The sequence below is a fragment of the Drosophila willistoni genome, chromosome 3R (genome assembly GCF_018902025.1).
Source record: "Drosophila willistoni isolate 14030-0811.24 chromosome 3R, UCI_dwil_1.1, whole genome shotgun sequence".
Lineage (NCBI taxonomy): Eukaryota > Metazoa > Arthropoda > Insecta > Diptera > Drosophilidae > Drosophila > Drosophila willistoni.
The window spans coordinates 1,003,519-1,024,299 of NC_061086.1; the positions used below are offsets into that span (position 1 = coordinate 1,003,519).

The window sequence follows — 20,781 nt, forward strand, 5'->3', positions numbered from 1 at the left end:
AAATACTTCAAGGAGACTTTTCGAAAATGATGAAATGACATTTTTAATAACAGGTGTTAGTCAAAAGATCATTAAAAGGTTGGCTGTTATCATGAATGTTATAAATTGCAAGGAAATGGTAAATGGTGAAAAATTTGCCGAATATAATTCGAAAACTGCTCAACTTTTGACTGAGTTGTATCCGCAAAAAAAAACTTACCCCAACGAAAAGAAACTATAGTCCCGAAATGTTGAGTTTATTAGATATTGATGTAAATATTCAAAATTGTTTTGAAAAAAATCAGCCATAACTAGCAAATTTTCAAAATAAACCTAAAAAAAATGTACAATTTTTTTTATTTTTTCCTTATTGTAATTATGTTAGAAAATCAAATTAAAACATTAATAAATGTTACATAGTCGTTTAAAATAATGATGCATTCCGTATGTGATTGAAAAAAAACAGGGTATCGCTCCATTTTTAAAGGAAAAACATGCTTGGAAATATTTTCTTACTTTGACCTTGAATATTACAGCACCACGAACAGCACACCCAGCACTCTTGACAAATATTCATTTTGAAGATTAAGGTATTCTTAATCGTAAGCTATTTAAATTTTTGAAATCGATTTATCGGTTTAGAAGCTATGATTTTTGCAATGTAAAATGCCAAAACGGCCCTTTGTGCGTCGCTGATTAATTAGTGCTATGATTCACTGTGCGTTGTGAGATTTTCGAAGTTGCGTTGTTTTGGGTTTAAGTCAATAATTTTTATTTTGGTTAACGCCAGTAACGCTTACGAACATCGACTTTATGCTTGAGACTTTCTGTCATTTTTACGTTTTCCAATATTGAAATTTCATGGTAGCTACATTTATCATTTACCTAATTTTGTTTCCAATTGAAACTCGTAAGTTTGCTCTCTGCTTTTTTAAAAAAGCAAGTTAAACCTCCAATTAAATTTCCAGAGCTATGTGTTTGATTGATAAAACTATACATAGTTTTTTTTTTCAAAACGATCCCGATAGTGAATGAAGTTTTAAAATGTCCCAGGTAGCTGTAAATGTCAGTTGCTACAAAGAAATTTATTTCAAGCCATACATTACATACTTAACCACTACCATATGAGATAATGTAATAATTATTACATTCTTCACAACTGCCGAATTTCATGAATTAATGATCTGTCCGTAAAACTAGTTATAACTTTTTTATCGTCTGATTCATTCCATTTGGGAGTTGTAAGCTTTCGCTTTCCTTATTTCGCTCCATTTACTTAGTTGTCTTTCCCTCTCTCACTGCTAATAAAAAAACTTGGTAGTTCTCAAAATAGTTCCATACAAACAACTTGTTAGTGAATTGTTTGTTTTAATAAAATTAAAATTTGTAATTTCCCGTAATAGGTTTTTTTCACGTTGACACTTCCCGGTAAAGAAGGAGGAACATATACACATGCAAGGGTATATAAAGCTAACTCAAGTGTCTGGTTTATGAATGATTCAAAATCGGTATCGCCTTATTATGCTTCATTTTCGAGTATGCCAGATCTCCGCGATAATTGCTTTTTAAGGACGGCCTCGACAGATGTTCCAACTCATTAATCGGAAAAGAAAACGGCAATGGCAAAACAAAGTTATCACTATCTTCAGAACAAAGATACATAGATACATATTCAAATTTATGACTAAATATGTGCGAACATCATCGCTAAAGGGGCTAAAGCACAAAGCTGTGCTTTGTTAGCCATAAGCTCAAGCTCAGACTCACGAAACCAGATCTCACTATAAATAGATGTGGCCCAAGCCCGGTGGTCTCTATTCGATTTCTTACTTTCGTTTTACGCCAGCTGACAACGTTCGGAAATTTTAAGTCGACTTCTAACGGCTATCGTTATTACATTGTGGTCATTAATAATAAAAAAAACCCGTGGAGAAAGCCAAAAAACTTGGTTAGATCAAATCGTTACCGGCTTCGAGAAACAAAATTCAAAATGAATGCTCTGATCGCAATTATTTCGATCTTTGCTGTTGTGTGTTTTGCCCCCCATCATGTCGTAGAGGCCGAGCAAAAAGCTGCCGATCTTTCCACAGATGAAGCTCAAAACGATGGCGAAATCAGAATATATAAACGGCTTATTCCTGCTGACGTGCTCAGAGGTAAGTGGAATATTTTTGAATCCATGGCTGTAATCGATTGGCAATGAATTGTGGACGAAAACACACTCAAAAGTCGCACCTACGTAGTTGCTGCCGACCAATACAAATAAACGTTAAAAGCTTCGTTGGCTAATTCGGATGACGAAAATGAAAACGAAAGCCAACTAAGCGAATGCAGCGTAAGTAAGTTGACGCTTGAGCGCGTTTCGAAAGCCAACCGGAGTGCTAGTGGTCATATGTATGTACATACATATGTACCATATATGTTGGTATATGTATATATGAATGCAGACTTGCTTATTCGTTTGGCACAAGGTCACTTGCACGGGTGGCTGCCGAGGTTCATTTTGCAAGAGATTTCACTAAATTGACTATTAAATGGATAAGTCAAGCACATAGTTATAACAAGTATGTAAATATGACCAAGATAAAATGGCTAACTAGCTAAAGTTAGCCAGATGGTAAGTAGGAGGTTTTCTATCGCGTCTGGATGAAATGTAAACGATTAATGGGTTAGGTGGGCTTGGTGGGCATTGTGGCAAGGTGGTATTTGCGTCTAGGGTCTTCAAAGAAAGTTTGTTAAAATTAGAAAATTAATGGTAGCCCTAGCTTCAGTTGAAATTGGAAAGAATGGAAAGTGAGCATGGGGATTTAAATAGTTCTCTTTTTCTCTCCTTTTTCAAGAAATGAAATGAACGATCTTCTTTTTAAATCTACATATGGGATTTCACTATGAGGTGGATAACTATGAATTCTTTTCAAGTATCTTATAATGTATTGCACAAGCGCTTCGTCAGTTCTTATCTTTGAATCCGCACCTGTGTTTGGAAATGTCCACTCTTTGCTTAACGATTGCATTGGTTGCAATGCGAGTCCTTAAATGCGAAATATTTGGAAAACCAGTTCAATCGACAACTATGCTGTACATGTTATGTAATGTGCAATTAAGCCAATGATACTGTAAAATATACGAATTTGTAACTTTAACAGCATAATTCAAATCGATGTGACTAGTAATTTGGATAAACAAGCCGTCAACTAAATTAAAATTAACTTAAACCATTCCAGATTTTCCGGGCATGTGCTTTGCCTCTACTCGTTGTGCTACAGTGGAAGTAGGGAAATCGTGGGACTTAACTCCATTCTGTGGTCGTTCAACATGCGCACGAAGTGATGAAGATTCATCCAAGTAAGATGTAGCACTAACTAAGATTCTAAAGCATTGTTCTGATATAGTACTTCATCATTATTAGGCTTCTAGAGCTCGTTGAGGACTGCGGCCCGTTGCCTCTGGCCAATGACAAGTGCAAATTGGACACTGCCAAAACGAATAAAACAGCCCCATTTCCCTACTGCTGCCCCACCTTTACTTGTGAGCCAGGTGTTAAATTGGAATACCCAGAAGTTGGAAAGGAGGATGACAAGAAATTGGCTTAGTGATGTTACCTTGATGAAGACATTCAGTTTTGTTTTTCGACATGATCGAATATTATTATTTAAATAAATTTCAACAATTTTTCTTTTCCTCTTAACTGATTGAACAAACCGTAATTATTAAGACAAGATATTTTTACGCTACACTTCTAAAAATTCTTGGTGGCACTTTTATACAATTTTTAAAAACATAACCTTTAAAGTTTATGTCGTGTTTTGATCAGTGACCTTACTTAAGTTTGTGAGGTCGATTTGGAATTTATAAGACCATTTTTTTTAAAGGAAAACTCCGATTTCTTTTTTGTTTACACTACGGTAACTACAATAATACAATTTTCAATTAAACGAGGAGTTATCCATTAGGAACTCCCCACGAAATTTGTTTATATTGCAAGCTGGCTTTACGAAAAAAAACCCCAATCTGATTATTTGTATTATACCTATGCAAAAAGAGTATGTTAATTTTGGTCAGAAATGAGCATCGCAAAGAAAGAGCCATCTCGAAACAATTTAATCTACAGCGCTCCATGCGGGCTTCCATATACATACTTCATGGATTGTATACTTATATCGGATTCAACCGGATCGGACCACTATTTCATACAGTGAGTTGAGTTTTCTCAATATAATATATATTATTTTCTAAGCAATTGTCATCCAAAATTTTCTATTATTAATTGTGCCAAATTCATCAAGATCGGGCGACTACACTATATCTATACTATAAATTAAAAATTTCTGCTATACAGTTTAGTTTATTTCAAGTTGAGACCTGCTTGATATAAAAATTAAAGTTGAATGAATCCATTCGAATGGATTTCAAATACTCTGTTTAATGAAGGACAATGAATTGAGTGTCGAAGCATCGAAATGTACTAGGGCATTCGAATCATTCGAATTATTCGAATTGTCTTATTTTGATTGGTGGATTGAATTAAGTTTTTCCTAATTGCCACAAACCCAGAAAACATAAATAAGGCTATCTAATATAAAATAACTTTCAATATTACTTTACGAATACATGGCTATAGGAAATCGTCTCGTCGTACTGATCGGGAAGATATATACTTTATATACTTCCCGAGTTAATGGAGTTGAGCGGTCTGCCACATTTGAGCATTCCGTTCCTGCCACATTGGAGCCATCTAAGGACCAGAGCAACAGGCATCAAACTACGCCGTTGCACGAGTCACTGTGGACAGAGCACTCGGTTGGAAACGAAAACACTGGTTTGAACGAAGAATCCGTACTAGCGAGATTGTTTCGTGAACCTAAGGTCGCCGTTCCAACAAACATATGCGCCAAATGCCCCCCTGAAGTAAACAGGAAGGATGCCACTATTTTAAATGGCCGACGTGGGACGGGCAATCCTATCCAAGCTACGTATTCACCTGTACAAAATGCTAAAGACAACTTACATTGTATTGTTTTCTTTCAGCAGAGGCCATTGCCAATAGTGGTGGATACCGACGCGGCAGTCTCGGTGTTGAATTGGCGAGATGTGCAGCAGCCAATACGCACCTTACCATGCCAGGTAACCATGTATGGTATGGCGTCGTCAACGCTCACCTCCACTCAAGAAACGATGGTAGAGTTCCAAGTCGATTTGTCCTGGTAAACGGCTCGACGCCTACACTGCTGGGTACTGATTTTTGGCTAGAACGCAAAGTCGTGATCGACTTTGATAAGATGAACTTAAGATTCCACTGGGGTACCATGCCCTTATTCCGCGCCTCCGAAGCGCCACGAAATCCGATATACTTGATGGCTCCCGTCTGTTTGGCGCCCCCCTCCGACACGCATGTCAGGTTGCAATGTGCGACGATAAAGCCGGCGGTACCAAGCTTACTAAAGGAAGACGGCTAGGCGGCAGGATGCACCTGCCGCCTACAAAACATCTACTTCTCAAGGAACTCTTGAATCGTTATCGGCATATTTTTGCCCGAAACGATGACGAGACGGTTCAAACCGACTTAGCCTCTCACCACATCGATACTGGGCCGGCACGCCCTATTAAACAGATGGCCCGAAGAATACCTCTCGCGCGAAAAACTGAGATGCAGCAACTGGTTGCTGACATGGAGAACAGAGGCATAATTCCGCCGTCCGTTAGTCCGTGGTCGTCGCCGGTGGTGCTAGTCAAAAAGAAAGATGGAGCGACACGATTTTGTGTCGATGAACGAGATAACCGTCAAGGACTCATACCCGCTGCCCAAAATGGACGACATCCTATCAACGTTGTACGGCTCCCAGTGGTTTTCCACGATTGACCTACAAAGCAGATACTGGCAAGTGCTCCCGACCAAAGACAGCTTTCACCTGCGATGCTGGACTTTTCGAGTTCAATGTGATGCCATTTGGGCTTTGCAATGCCCCCGCCACTTTCGAACGTCTGATGGACAATCTTCTGTCAGGGGTTATGTGGAAGTTCGCGCTAGTGTATCTCGATGACGTGATTGTTTACTCTCGTACAACCGAGGATCAGCTCACACACCTGCAGGACGTGTTTGAACGACTGACAATGGCTGGTCTTAAACTTAGTCCGAAAAAATTCAGCTTTTTTTAAGAAACATGTCAGTTACCTAGGCCATATCGTGAGCCGCGATGGGCTACAGGCGTGCCCCAACAAGATTGATAAAGTGCTGAGCTGGCCTACACCTCGAAATACCAAAGAAGTCCGATCGTTCTTGGGGCTTTGCACTTACTATCGCAAGTTTATCCCTTGCCGTGATCCGGGCCACTAAACACCTTCATCATTATTTGTATGGCAGTGGTTGTACAACTTTAAAGAACCGGAAGGGCAGATGGCACGTTGAATAGAACGTATGCATTTTCGTAAGGAGCAAGAGGCTGACGAGGCCCTCGGTAAGGTGCGCGACTGGTTGAACAAGGCCGAACGACCGCCTAAATATACATTGTGGGGCGAGAGCCCGGAAATAAGAGCCTTGTGGCATCTCTACGACCGACTAGCCGTTGATAAAATCGGAGTGATTACCATAAAAAACTCAGAGAACATTCCTGTAGCCCTTATGCCCCGCTCACTAGTAGATGCTGCCATTCGAGGCGTGCACGATTCACCGGCTAGAGGACACTTCAGTGCTTTGAAGACCTTAGCCAAAGCGAAGAAACGATTTTACTGGACTTACTTTTACTTTTATTTGTTTTTATATTTAAAGTCAACGATTAGTTGTATAAGAGAAAAAATTGACTCTCAAGTCGTAGGTAACATGAGCCAAAATCAAACAACCTTTGCTTGAGGGCGCCCATAGTATGTCTCGGTTAACAAACACAATTGGTTTCATCATCTTGTTCGTTAAGCTTAAATACCATTCTTTCAAAAATGTACAGTAAAATAAAGCCAAAACTGCTAAAAAGTTCACACTAGACTATAATATGCATTTTGTGTTTCCCCTGTTTCCCAAACGTTACACGAAATTAAGCTTTCAGCCTTTTTCGTTGGTCGTTATATAAAATGTTCGTTTCCGGGCGTTTCGACCTCGCTTGCCGAGGTTTCCAGATCAATATTTTTTGTCGAGCATAAGCTGTTTCGGCATCGCGACTGCGACACCCATAACGATTTTATCTTGTGCCACTTTTTTGTATGTAAATTTAAGGAATTTCTGGCTGGCGTAGCCCTGTAGTACTGGAGGTGGCAATTGACCATAGTTGAACTACCTTCCCCTCTAGTCCTTGCATGGTTACTTACTTGACTGACCCGGTGGTAAGCCAAACCACCGACAAAAACGTAAATGCACGAAAGCGGCGGAAAACATAAACACAAAAAAACGGTACTATCAACACAATTATTTTTGTATTTTGTGTCTGTCGCTGTCTCTTTCCTAATTTACAAAAACAATTGGTATGCAAGTACCGTTTCTTTTCGTAAATGCTTTCTGCTACTCCTCGATGTTCGAAAGCTGCTGCGATCGTCGGTTGACCAAATGCAACCAAGCATTGCAAGTGAAGTTCTGAAGCAGCAACGTGCACGATAATCCTAAATATTGCAACAAAATTTAAACAAAGAAAATACAAGTGACAAAATTTACCACCAATAAAACAATATATATAGTCAAAGGCATTTGAGAAGGCTGAAGCAGGAGCAGAAAGCAAAATATATAAACAAATTAAATTGTCTCACGCCTAAAAAGGGAGAAAAAAACAATGGAAGTGAAGTTAAAATGGAAGGAGTTGAGGAAGAATGATGAAGTATTACTTGGTAGGTATTATTTAATTCATTGCCGATTTAGTTAAAAAATTTAATCACTTTTTTTCCCTAGGTGCAATAAATTTGGTTGATGGCAGTGGATCACCTGAAGAACAACTGCGAAAGGTCATGCAGCTGCAGAAGAAGCGCTTCTTTAAAAACACCAGTGTCAACAAAAACAAAATGAAAATGAAACGGATTGAAAGCTGAAAAATGTATTTAAAAAAAAAATGTCATTAAAACTATTTTAATTTTTCTTTTTTCATTCTGGGGACTCTCTTCACCACCCCTGGATTGAGTACCCATATTTCCCCTTTTTCACCCCCCGTAGATCCGCTACTGGCCAAAAGAGAACTACAGTTAACTTCGTGCTAAATTGTTTGTAATGTTCCCTTTATGGGCTTAGCTTATGTCTAAATGACAAAAAAAAGGGGAAAAGAAAAGATTATCGCCAGTTCACATGGCCTTGGTTGTGACTCCTCACACGGTGTCCTCACTTTGTACGGACAAAATGAACCATAACTTGTACGTGCGGCTTCACCTGTATGCGGAACAGATGACTGCCCACCCTCTAGCAGATCGCCGATGGTGTCGCGGATTTGCTCAGGGATCCGTCTATCAACGGTATCGACGACCCACTAGAGTGGCGTAACAACTCCGCTGGAGTGGCCTCTGACTCGAAGTCGGCCATTAACCGACGTAATGGGGCGATTAAGCTGAAGCTGCTGCGGGGCTGTTGGGTAAAAAACGGGCCGGTGACCGAGGTTTAATAATTGAGAGGTCCAGTGGTGTCTCCTCGTCATCTTCGCCTCTTGATTGGCCGCTGTCGGGGGAGTACACGTCGTATGCCAGGGGTTGACGGGTTCTTACTCGGGCCGCCGTGAAGTGTCCGGTACGATCGAGTCCATGTTTACGTGAGTCCTGTGTTCTTTGGACACTCGTACGCGGGCCGCGGAGGCTGGTGAGCCAGGCTCCGGTGAGTCGTCAGAAACTGTAGTTCTAGTATGGCAAAACGAACATATCCTGAAAGACGCGCTCAGCCGACAGGAAAATGGGTTCCGGTTGAAGAAACGGTGGCGTGGCCATATCTTGGCGCTACTCGTTGAGTGTCATCGTCGAATTGCACACGGGTACTGTGGTACCGTTAAAGAATGTAGCTAAAAGGCTAATCGCCTTTTCTGATCGGTGCTGCTATATTGGGACCACCACCACTGGCCGGTTCCCCACCGCCCATCGGATAGAGGTACCTAGATGGCCAGCATTCCGCGCAATAGCGCGACCACTGAGAGGATAACTGCCCGGACAGGTCGATATCTGTCCCTTGATCCTCATTTTCTTCGTTGAGTTGTGATATGCTGTGAAATATAATAGATTTCAAAAGTACCTTGTAGTCAAAATTTCCCTAATGAGGTCCTAAGAGTGCGGTTTACAATCAACTATGATGAGTACTAGGATACAAGGTTCAGATTCGTTAGACTAACTATGCATTGCATTGCATTGGCGAGGAGATCCCCTCATTAAGGGACGGGAACGTTGGTCGGGCGCACCCACCATCAAGTGATCCTCCTTGAAATCTCTCTAGGCAGAAAAATTATTGTTTTTGGTTGTTATCATATTTCGCTCTTCAAGAATATGTCTATCTGTTATCTCCTAATCGTTTTATTCTCTTTGTTATATTTTTCTAGCGGAACTGGTGTCTCCAACTGTTAAAGCACATGCTAAAATATGTATTTTTGGTTATTCTTAATCGTGCAAGTATAAGGTAGAGTTAATTAATCAATAATTTTAGTCAATTTATAAATAAACCAAAAGGCCAGGGCTAACTTTGACCGCGCCGAAGATTGTTTGCCCTTGCAAGTATTTTTGTTACTCTTCCTATTCTACGTCATCGACAAAAAGCTTTTGTCTCACAATTCTAAAGATCCGATCTAGATCAAATTTGGCACATTCATTAACATTATATCATTAACATAATATTAAAGCAAAAAAGTAAAGAAGTTTATGAAAAAAGTCACTGTTTTGACCGATCGTTCCTATAGGGGCTTCATGATATAGTTATATGATTTTGATCACATTTGGGAGTCATTAATATACCAAACTAACAAGTATTAAGTTCGGCGAACCTCGTTTCGTCACCTGACGGCTTTTAATATTTCTTAACATTTCTTAAAAGTTAAACGAAATTTTCATTTTAGCACCTTTGTAAACGACATTTGTTTTTTGGTGAAAACATAAATTTTTTAGATTAAGGCCACAAATAGTCAAGGATTGGTCATGGCGAAGGCAAGACGAATCGGGATCCTTGGAATAAGATTTTCCTCATCTGTAAATTTCTTTAAGTATTGACGAATGAATCACATCGGTCATCAGTTTTCTTATCAACAAACGCTTTCCACTGCACAGTTTTGGTTGGTTTAAATTTCTAAGCATTAACCCGGCACATCCAAGGAGTTTAAAATACCTGTGTATTTCGCCGGTAAAATAGTCATTCGACAAACATTGAATATACACTTCCAAACGCAATTTACTTTGATTCAACTAAACAAAATTAAGGTGCTACGTATTGTTTCGACATGTCAACGCAACATTGTTGAAGTAATAATTGTCAAAATTTTTACGAATCAGCAAACGGTATGCGTAGTAATTCATCGACCTAACCTTCTTGGTAGTTTCCTAACCTGAAACAAATTTGGTAAATGTTGTATTTTAGAACACCTAATACGTTAACGGCATTGATCTTACCATTTAATAAATTTTTCATTTTGATATTAAAGTTATATTGATCGTCACCTTGCCAGAACATCAGCGGGTATTGAAACGCGTCATGTGAACGTCACCAACAATAAACATTTCCACTTCATCGATTGTTGGATCATTAAATGTGCGTTCATGTGTTCTGCAGGTCTTTTATCCGCTCTGATCACAATTGCAGATCTTGGATCTTACAAACAATTTTTTTTTAACGTAAATTACCTTAAATGTTGGATTATATCGTGTTCTTCGATAATTTCAGCCCCAAATGAAGTCACTTGGAAGCAGACATTGTATTTTTAAGTGTTCGCTAGAAAATGTCATATTTCTAGTGTATCGCCATAAAGTAGGAAACACAATGGCTCTGTTGGCGGGACCAATAATAACAATTTTACTTTACCACTAAGGCTGTCCTCTGTGCTCTTGTGTTTGAGAAGCACGAATTAATGCCCTTCCTCGTTGAATACTAAAGCGGCGCTCTTCTCGTATAATTTCTTCTTGTTCATCGGATAATCTAGGATGTGGCATAATGATTAAATTGCTAATTGGTTTGGTTTGATAATATGGGTTACTAAACACTGCACATAACACGATATTCGAATTTTTCCTTTAGTTTTCACATTGTATATTACAGAACACTACAATGACATTAAAACAACAGTTGACTTTATTTAAATTGACTGTTAGAAAACGTTTGTATAGGGAAAAGAAATTGGCTGTTTTAAGGGGTTTTCCGACAATGTTATACCCTTGAAAAAAGGGTATATTAATTTTGGTCAAAAGTGTGCAACGCATAGAAGGAAGCATCTCCGACCGTCTGGATCAACGCAAACTCCTCCTAGACCGTAAGAGCTACAGAGCTGAAATTTTGCATGTACGCTTGTATATACTGCAGGCGTTGTATATCTCGGATTCAGCCGGATCGGATCACTATATCATATAGCTCCCATACAAATGGCAAAGTCACGAACAGTGACTTTCCTAATAACTTCGTTATTTTCTAAGCTATGATCATGAAATTTAATATTGGTGAGTTAATTACACATATAAACGACTATGCCAAATTTGATCGGGTGACTATATCATATAGCTCCCATAGGAACGATCTCTGGAAAACAGTGACTTTTGTCAATAACTTCGTTACTTTTGACGCGATTGCAAATTAAACATTTGTTAGTTTAATATATCTGTTAATGACTGTGCCAAATTTGATAAGGATCGGGTAGCTATATCATATAGCTTCCATAGGAGCGATCGGTGGAAAACAGTGACTTTGATCAATATCTTTGTTATTTCCTATGCTAAGGTTGTAGGCCGTTCTTTCGGACACATTAGCCCTTTTAGCTTAAACGTTTTTCCACTTTGATGACTATAGGTAAGGAAAAAGTTACCAAAAAAGTTGCAAGGGTATACAAACTTTGACGCGGTCGAAGTTAGCCCTGGCCCTCTGGTTTTTAAGATGTTTTCTGCTATTCCTGGGGAAACAAATCCAAAAGGATCAATAACCACGAAGATTGGTTTAGCAGATCTCGAGTTATAAGTGGCGTAACTAACACGACTTTCTTTTATATATATAGATTTACATTTAATATTTACGTTTGTATTGACTATATGGCTTAATTAGATGGTAGATATTGGGAGCTTTTAGGAATTCAATAGCTTCTTCTAAATTTTGGTATGACGATATTTGTTTTATTGTTGATTTAAGAAATTTCGATCTCTCCTGTTGGAATAACGGGCAATCAATAAGTGTATGAGAAATGTTGAGTGGTTCGTTGCAGTGTGTACATATTGGAGGAAGGATTTGTTAAGGATATGGATTTGGGTTATATTTGTGTGTCCCAGTCTGATTCTGGTAAATTTCAATATAAAATGTTTAAAATGTTCCTAATGCATGTGGTATAGTAGCTCTGTTTATTGGTGTTGTTTATTGCTTATAGAGCGGGAAAGTGAGTCTGAACAGATGGTGAATTTACCTCTTTGATTGCTGGCATATATGCAGGCTGCAAGAATGGCCGCGATTTCGGCTGTGAAGATAGAGGTATAGTCGGGTAGCATTTGTTGCGAGATTACGGAGTTTTCCGTTGCTACAGCGCATGTTACTTCGTCTGTGGTTTTGGAACCGTCAGTGTACAGCAGTTGTCTGTTCGATGTAGAATTTATTTCTCTAAATTTTTGTTGGTATATTAAGGCTGGTGTGTCTGATTTAAGTGAAGTATGTAGTTCGGTGTTTCTTATGTTTCTGTAATTGTATAGCCAGCTAGGTTTGTTTTCTGATTTATATGTAACGGGGGATATTTCAATATTGAGTTCTTTGCATTGTTTTAATGTGTGAAAAAGCGAAGAAGGTAGATTTGATATTTTTTTTGGATTTTACGATTTTTTTGTAAATGTTTTCCAGCTGTGAATTCTTGAAATTTAAAATGATTTTAAAGTTTTTGTGAAATGCGTGTAATGTCCTGTATTATATTGGCAATATATTTGCTTCGTATAATAAATTGTTAATTGGAGTAGTGCGGAATGCATTGAATGCAAGTCTAATGGCTGTGTGGTAAATTGTTTTGAGTTTGCTTAATACTGATTTTGGTGCATATCCATAGAAGTGTGTGCCAAAATCGAGCTTTGACATTATTACGCATTTAATCACATATCACCGTTTTCTAAAGGAAGTGTATTGGAGTACGTTTTGTTATTGAGGACAGTTATTTTTCTGTTGCATAACAAATTGCAAATGCAAAATATTTCGCGTTTAAGTAGGAAATTAGCTTTCTTGTAGATAAGAATGTTTGTCGTATTAATGTTTCTTTTAAAGGTATTCCATGCTGTGAGTTTTTGGTCTTTTAACTGCTGCAGTTTTCTGGTACAGTTTTTTTCCTATGGTTTCGATGCGATTGGGGATAGATTCGTTAGCCGCGTGAAGGACTATTTTGATTAAGTTGGCTGTTTCTTTGTTATACCCTTGCAAAAAGGGTATATTAATTTTGGTAAAAAGTGTGCAACGCATAGAAGGAAGCATCTCCGACCATATAAAGTATATATATTCTTGATCAGCACGACGAGACGAGTTCAAATAGCCATGTCCGTCCGTCCGTCCGTCCGTCTGGATCAACGCAAACTCCTCCTAGACCGTAAGAGCTACAGAGCTGAAATTTTGCATGTACGCTTGTATATACTGCAGGCGTTGTATATCTCGGATTCAGCCGGATCGGATCACTATATCATATAGCTCCCATACAAATGGCAAAGTCACGAACAGTGACTTTTCTTAATAACTTCATTATTTTCTAAGCTATTGTCGTGAAATTTAATATTGGTAAGTTAATTACACATATGTATAAACGACTGTGCCAAATTTGATCAAGAGCGGGTGACAGTTTTTATACCCTTGCAAAAAGGGTATATTAATTTTGGTCAGAAGTGTGCAACGCATAGAAGGAAGCATCTCCGACCATATAAAGTATATATATTCTTGATCAGCACGACGAGACGAGTTCAAATAGCCATGTCCGTCCGTCCGTCCGTCCGTCCGTCCGTCCGTCCGTCCGTCCGTCCGTCCGTCCGTCCGTCCGTCCGTCCGTCCGTCCGTCTGGATCAACGCAAACTCCTCCTAGACCGTAAGAGCTACAGAGCTGAAATTTTGCATGTAGGCTTGTATATACTGCAGGCGTTGTATATCTCGGATTCAGCCGGATCGGATCACTATATCATATAGCTCCCATACAAACGCCAAAGTCACGAACAGTGACTTTTCTTAATAACTTCGTTATTTTCTGAGCTATTGTCGTGAAATTTAATATTAATGAGTTAATTACACATATAAACGACTATGCCAAATTTGATCAAGATCGGGTGACTATATCATATAGCTCCCATAGGAACGATCTTTCGAAAACAGTGACTTTTGTCAATTACTTCGTTACTTTTGACGCGATTGCTTTCAAATTGAACATTTGTTAGTTTAATATGTCTGTTAATGACTGTGCCAAATTTGATAAGGATCGGGTAACTATATCATATAGCTCCCATAGGAACGATCGGTGGAAAACAGTGACTTTGATCAATACTTCGTTATTTCCTATGCGATTGTAGGCGTTTCTTTTGGACATTAGCCTTTTTAGCTTAAACGTTTTTTCACTTTGATGGCTATAGGTAAGAAAAGAGTTGCAAGGGTATACAAACTTTGACGCGGTCGAAGTTAGCCCCGGCCCTCTGGTTTTCCTATGGTTTCGATGCGATTGGGGATAGATTCGTTAGCCGCGTGAAGGACTATTTTGATTAAGTTGGCTGTTTCTTTGTTATACCCTTGCAAAAAGGGTATATTAATTTTGGTCAAAAGTGTGCAACGCATAGAAGGAAGCATCTCCGACCATATAAAGTATATATATTCTTGATCAGCACGACGAGACGAGTTCAAATAGCCATGTCCGTCCGTCCGTCCGTCCGTCTGGATCAACGCAAACTCCTCCTAGACCGTAAGAGCTACAGAGCTGAAATTTTGCATGTACGCTTGTATTTGCAGTATTGCAGGCGTTGTATATCTCGGATTCAGCCGGATCGGATCACTATATCATATAGCTCCCATACAAATGGCAAAGTCACGAACAGTGACTTTTCTTAATAACTTCGTTATTTTCTAAGCTATGATCATGAAATTTAATATTGGTGAGTTAATTACACATATAAACGACTGTGCCAAATTTGATCGGGTGACTATATCATATAGCTCCCATAGGAACGATCTCTGGAAAACAGTGACTTTTGTCAATAACTTCGTTATTTCCTATGTAGGCCGTTCTTTCGCAAACTTTTTAGCTTAAACGTTTTTCCACTTTGATGGCTATAGGTAATTAAAGAGATACCAAAAAAGTTGCAAGGGTATACAAACTTTGACGCGGCCGAAGTTGGCCCCGGCTGTCTGGTTTATATTTAAGCTGGGGGTGTTTTGGTAGAATGTCTCTCTGTAAGTGTTTGGAAAAGTGCCCAGTTGGCTTTATCTAATCTAAATATGGGTTTTGAAGCGATAGAGACAAATATAAAGTTTGTAAGACTCTTCACCACGAACAAGTTTTCTAGTTGAAGGCCATGAAATGATTATTTTAAACTCTACCATTAACCCTTCCTTGCGCAATTGCATCTGAACCTTCTCCGACTTCCGTCTAATTGCTATCGTGAAAATTAAGATTTATAACTTTACTCCTAACTGTGCACTATTGTGCATTTTACCTGTTTTTCGCTTCTTTTTATTGGGAAATCTTTAAGTAGACTAAATTTTACGGTCCTTTTGGTTCATATTCATCAATTAATAATGACTCTTATAAATTCGATTGCTTTACGAGTTCAAAAATTGTTTTTTTAAAACTAAAATTGCAAAAATCTGAGAAAATTCTTTTTGCTTTGGTTTTTTTTGTGGCTTCTTACCTTAAAAAGGAGTTTAAAACCTTTCCTAAATGTTAACACCAGTCAACAACCTTGTTGTCGATTACAATTAGTTAAATATTGAACGTAGAAGATATCTTAGAATCCTAGTAACCTGAACGAGCATTGGGAGTAGTGGTATTTATTTATCGAAAGAGTTGACAGATATTATGCAAACAAACAATACCAATTTATGCGTTAACTTTTGAAAACTAAAAAAACAAATGCAAATTATTTATAGCACAGGGCTGTAATATTTAGCTCCATTTTCATTTAAGGGTTGCCAATACTTAGGTAAAATCACTGGGCACACTAAAAAAATAGGGAAAAACATATGAAAAGCTTCTGAATATGGATCGTATAAGTAATAAGAGATTTTGTGAAAATGATGAGGACAAACTTTTTTTTTTTTTTTTTTTTTAACGTTTAATATATATTTGTTGAATCTACTCTTAAATTAGAGCCTAACAACAAGTTTGAGATATTTTCTTAATCTAGTACTTAAGATAAATCCTGGGGATATTGCAGGCGGCCCTAATAACTTGTTATTGGGTTGGTCTGTCATTTCTTTTAAGACGAGTTCTATTATTAGTTCGCGTAAGGGAATTGGCAAGAACATTTGGGTGTGCATCCAGTTTCGCAGAATACTTTAGTTGTTGAGTACCTATTTCAGATTTTACGCTAGGTATATTTAGATCATTTTGAATGTTGTCGTTTCGTATATACCACGGGGCCCCCGTGATTGATCCTAAAATCTTCGACTGCGCTCTTTGTATAAAATCGACATTGCTGGTACTTGCATTTCCCCATAGTACGGCTCCGTAAGTCCAGATGGGTTTCAGTACGGAGTTGTATAGGAGGACTTTATACTCCAGACGTAGAGGGGACCGAGCATTGATGATCCAATGTAGGCTACTTGCTTTCAGTTTGACTTTTTTGCTTCGATGTGCTTGCGCCAAGTTAGTCTTCTGTCTAGGTGAATGCCAAGGTAAGTGACATCCACGGCTTGAGGAACTGGTACGTTGTTTAGCATTAGAGCTGGGCAGTTTCTTCTGTTAAGCGTAAATGTAACATGTTTGCATTTCTGCTCGTTGACCCGGATACGCCAGGTTACTAGCCATTCCTCTACCACCTCGAGGTGTTCCTCTAATTTTACAGAGGCTTGTATTGGGCATTTGGATCTGCTCAGGATTGACGTGTCATCGGCAAAATAGGACGTTGTAAGTCCTGAACTCGTTGGTAAGTCTGCAGTGTACAGCAGGTAGAGCAATGGGCCGAGTACACTGCCTTGCGGTACACCAGCTTTGATTTCAAAATCAGCCGAGACGGAGCCATTACATTTTACAGCTAATTTCCTATTGTAAAGGTAAGATTCAATGAGTTTGTGGGTGTACTGTGGCAATTTTTGTCGGATTTTCAACATCAGACCCTCCAGCCAAACTCTATCGAAAGCCTGGGCAACGTCAAGAAAGACAGCCGCACAGTATTCTTTTAGTTCGAATGCTGTTTGTATTTCTGATGTTATGCGATTGACTTGTTCAATTGTACCATGTTTTTCGCGGAAGCCGAACTGGTGCAAAGATATTATGTTCTCCGATGCCAGAAATGAGTTTAGTCGGATTTGCAGGACCTTTTCAAAAAGCTTCGAAAGACATGGCGGCAAACTAATTGGCCTATAGGATGATAATGGACTTTTTCCATGTTGTTGGGAAGTAGCCAATTTTTATTATAGCGTTGAACAGTTTGCAGATATTGTATGGCGATGATAGGGAGTTCTAGGATCATTTTCGGTGTGATTAGGTCATGGCCAGGGGCTTTTTTCGGCTTTATGTGGTTTTTAATAACTGCAGTGATCTCGTCCGATTGGAGTTCCGAGTACTCACTATCCGTTAATGTGTTCGAAGGGGGAAGTACAGATGAGTTTGATGTTGGATTTGGCTGGAAAACCATTTTAAGATGTGTGGCAAATACGGATGCCCTCTCTTCGTCACTGCGGGCCCATCCACCGGTTGGACTCCTTATCGGTGAAATTGTCTCTGTAGGAGCGCTTAAAGTTGGGTGGGCTTTCCACAGAGGATGTTTAGTGCTGGTTGGACTGAGCTTTTCTATGTATTTCCTTTGAGCCCAGCTTTCCTCTTGTCTTAACGCCTTGGAGAGGTTGCGATGAGCTTGCCTTAGGCGAAGTTTTGCTGCTGGTGATCGAGTAATCTGCCATTCTCTTCTTAGACGTCGTTTTTCCGTTACTAATTGTTCTATCCGCCGGTTCGTAGGCCTGTCAACAGGTTTGGTGTAAGAAGAGGCATGTGGAGTAGATACTCTTGCTGCAGCTCCCATCATCGACTCAAGTGCAGAGACGCACATATCAATGTCCTCTGCAGCATCCAGTTTCGGCGAACAGTCAATGTGGGCACTCATGTACATTTTAAATTTAAGCCAATTTGTTTTGTTGTTTGTAAGCCTATATGGGCGATCAAGTACTTGAGGTCTTGTTAATAATGTGAATAGCACTGGAGAGTGATCGGAAGTTAAATCTAGCAGTGTTTCCGCAGTGATCCGATTACGTGGAATCCTCTTGGTTACTGCGAAATCAATCAAGTCAGGCACTTTCTGTGGATCTGGGCCAATAAGTAGGCCTACCCGGTGAGACGCAATCCATCTTATTGAGAGGGTTGACTATTGTGTTGTACAACTGCTTGCCTTTAGGATTTACCAGGCGAGATCCCCAGTGCGTATGTTTGGCGTTATAGTCCCCTGCTGCAATGAAGCGATCTCCGAGTGTGTTAAAGAATAATTCCTTTTCAGAGATTGAGAAGCGTGGTGGGCAGTACAGGGCGACCAATGTAGTGTTGCCGCAGCTGGTTTGGACGGTTATAGCAGTTGCTTGTAGGTGCTGTGTTTCAAATCTATTGAGGAACGAGTGTTTTATACGGTTTTTGATTAGGATACCGGTCCCGCCATGAGCTTTTCCGTCTGGATGGTTTGTTGCGTAGAAGGTATATTTTGGTATTTGAAAATTATTTTTCGATGTTAAATGTGTTTCCGAAATCAGCAAAACGTCGATTTCACTTGAGTCTAGGAATAGTTGCAGTTCATTTTTGTGCTTGGAGATGCCGTTAGCATTCTAAAGACATAGACGTAGGGAAGCCATTATTTATTCTCGATAAGCTTCTGGATAAGCAGGTTTCGATTCCGCATCAGTTCGTGAATACAGTTTTGCATGAACGTCATAAAAGTGGTCATGTTTTGATTGAGTGAGATCAATAGGGCCTCTAAACCACTTGGAGTTTGCTGGCCAAGCTCTGGTGCGCTGGGTTGCGGATTCTGTAGATGGTGGAGTGACGGGGTCTCTTTCGCGGGCTCCGTCTGTCCAGTTCGGAGCACACTAGCGAAGGATACACTAGGACTGGTTGTAGCAGTCATGTTGGATGATCTAACAGCCTTGGCGAAGAAAACCTCGAGTGTAGTTTTGGAGGCGTTGAAGGTGATTTTTGGTCCAGCTGGGGGTTTGCGCCCGTTTAGGTGTGATTTAAGATCCTTGAAGACAGGACATCCTCTGTAGTTGGCCGTGTGGTTCCCTCCACAGTTGCTGCATAGTCTTAGAGCGACGTTGTTTCTGTCCTTGGTGCAAATGCCATCTTCATGATGTTCGCCGCAGCCAACACACACTGACCTAAGATTGCAATTGTTAGAGGTGTGGTTGTATTCCTGGCAGTTTTTACACTGCGGTGGTTGGTGTCTCTTATGGGGCTCCTCTACGGTGATTCTTCTGTGCGATAGAAGCTGTAGGTTGTAGATCGGGTGCACTTCATTTGGCTTCGACCGTTTTGCATCTGGCTGGAGCTCGATTTTAAAGAGCGGCTGTGCGACTTTGTTCCTGTTGATGATGTTGACAACGGACTTGACCGCAAACCCTTTTTCGACCAACGCGTCTGCTATTTCTTGAGTAGGGACCGATGGCTCAATCCCCTTTAACACAACCTGGAGCCCTTTACTGCTTTTTAGTTGGTAGGTATAGAAGTTGGTGTTAGCATTACGGAGGTACTTTTCGATGATGCGGAAATTGTCCTCAGTTTGGGTTTGACATTTAATTTCTTTAATGTTACCCCTATTGAGTGGGGTTACAACAAAGTTATTTGCCCCTACTGTTTCTACTAGCTTCGAAATCAGAGCGCTTCAGTTGGCTCCACGGATGTATAAAGGGGGTGGTCTAGCCAATTTAACTTTATCTACAGCGCCGGCTTGATCGTCTTGCTGATCGGCAAGAATTTTAAAACGATTCCCGCTAAGGGGTGCTACTCGTTCATTTGGTTTGGTTATTTTCGGCGTATTGCCACTTTTTTTCTTTTGCGGGCTTAGCTTCCGCTTAGTTATTTTAATATATCTATCCATTCCAGTTTGGACAGAAGTCGTTGGGTTTACTACGAGTTGGGTTTTGCAGTAGTTGCTGTCAACGAGCTGACGGTCGGTGCAATCGATGACCCAGTTATCGATATTGATGGAGAAGCACACTGCTCTCTCCACGGTAAGATGCTGTTGGTTGCTGAGTGGCTAGCACTTTCGGTGTTATTGCTTACGTTAGCATTCAGTGGGGTCGGCGACACCACCGAAAAGTACTCGTTGTTGCGTTGGACCGAGAGTCGACGCTCACGTTGTTGTTGTACAATTAGTTCTTGTAGCTGTTGCTGGTGGGGATCAAGAGAGCTTGGGCCCGAATTGGTGGACATGACTTTTGTAAAAATTACGCACTTTGTTGTTGCAGTATTATTTAGTAGTATTTAGTATTTATAGTATTTATTGCTATTAGAGCAATCTAATCTTAAAAAAAAAATACGTCTGTACACG

At 39.7% G+C, this 20,781-nt stretch overlaps 1 protein-coding gene and 1 long non-coding RNA gene across 3 annotated transcripts; one reads left to right on the forward strand and one right to left on the reverse strand.

The window, feature by feature from the left end:
• Positions 1–1,808: 1,808 nt before the first annotated feature.
• LOC6650068 lies at positions 1,809–3,947 on the forward strand. Its single transcript, XM_015176878.3, has 3 exons — positions 1,809–2,135; positions 3,204–3,324; positions 3,389–3,947. Exons 1-3 carry the CDS (start codon positions 1,970–1,972, stop codon positions 3,570–3,572), a joined length of 471 nt encoding a protein of 156 aa, XP_015032364.1. The 5' UTR covers positions 1,809–1,969; the 3' UTR covers positions 3,573–3,947.
• A 5,949-nt stretch (positions 3,948–9,896) lies between these two features.
• Positions 9,897–11,155, reverse strand: LOC124459720. Of its 2 annotated transcripts, XR_006953759.1 has the most exons (3): positions 10,516–11,155; positions 10,302–10,451; positions 9,897–10,234 (listed from the first exon to the last, which is right to left on the reverse strand). It is a non-coding gene; the product is annotated as an uncharacterized LOC124459720 (long non-coding RNA). The 2 variants fall into 2 exon arrangements; XR_006953758.1 differs by having other exon boundaries at positions 9,897–10,451.
• Positions 11,156–20,781: the final 9,626 nt, after the last annotated feature.

Excerpts from the sequence above, each read along its gene's own strand:
- LOC6650068 (XM_015176878.3), top strand. The coding sequence starts at position 1,970 with ATGAATGCTCTGATCGCAATTATTTCGATCTTTGCTGTTGTGTGTTTT. Across the intron at positions 2,136-3,203 it reads TCCTGCTGACGTGCTCAGAG|ATTTTCCGGGCATGTGCTTT; the intron begins GTAAGTGGAATA and ends AAACCATTCCAG. Across the intron at positions 3,325-3,388 it reads AGTGATGAAGATTCATCCAA|GCTTCTAGAGCTCGTTGAGG; the intron begins GTAAGATGTAGC and ends CATCATTATTAG.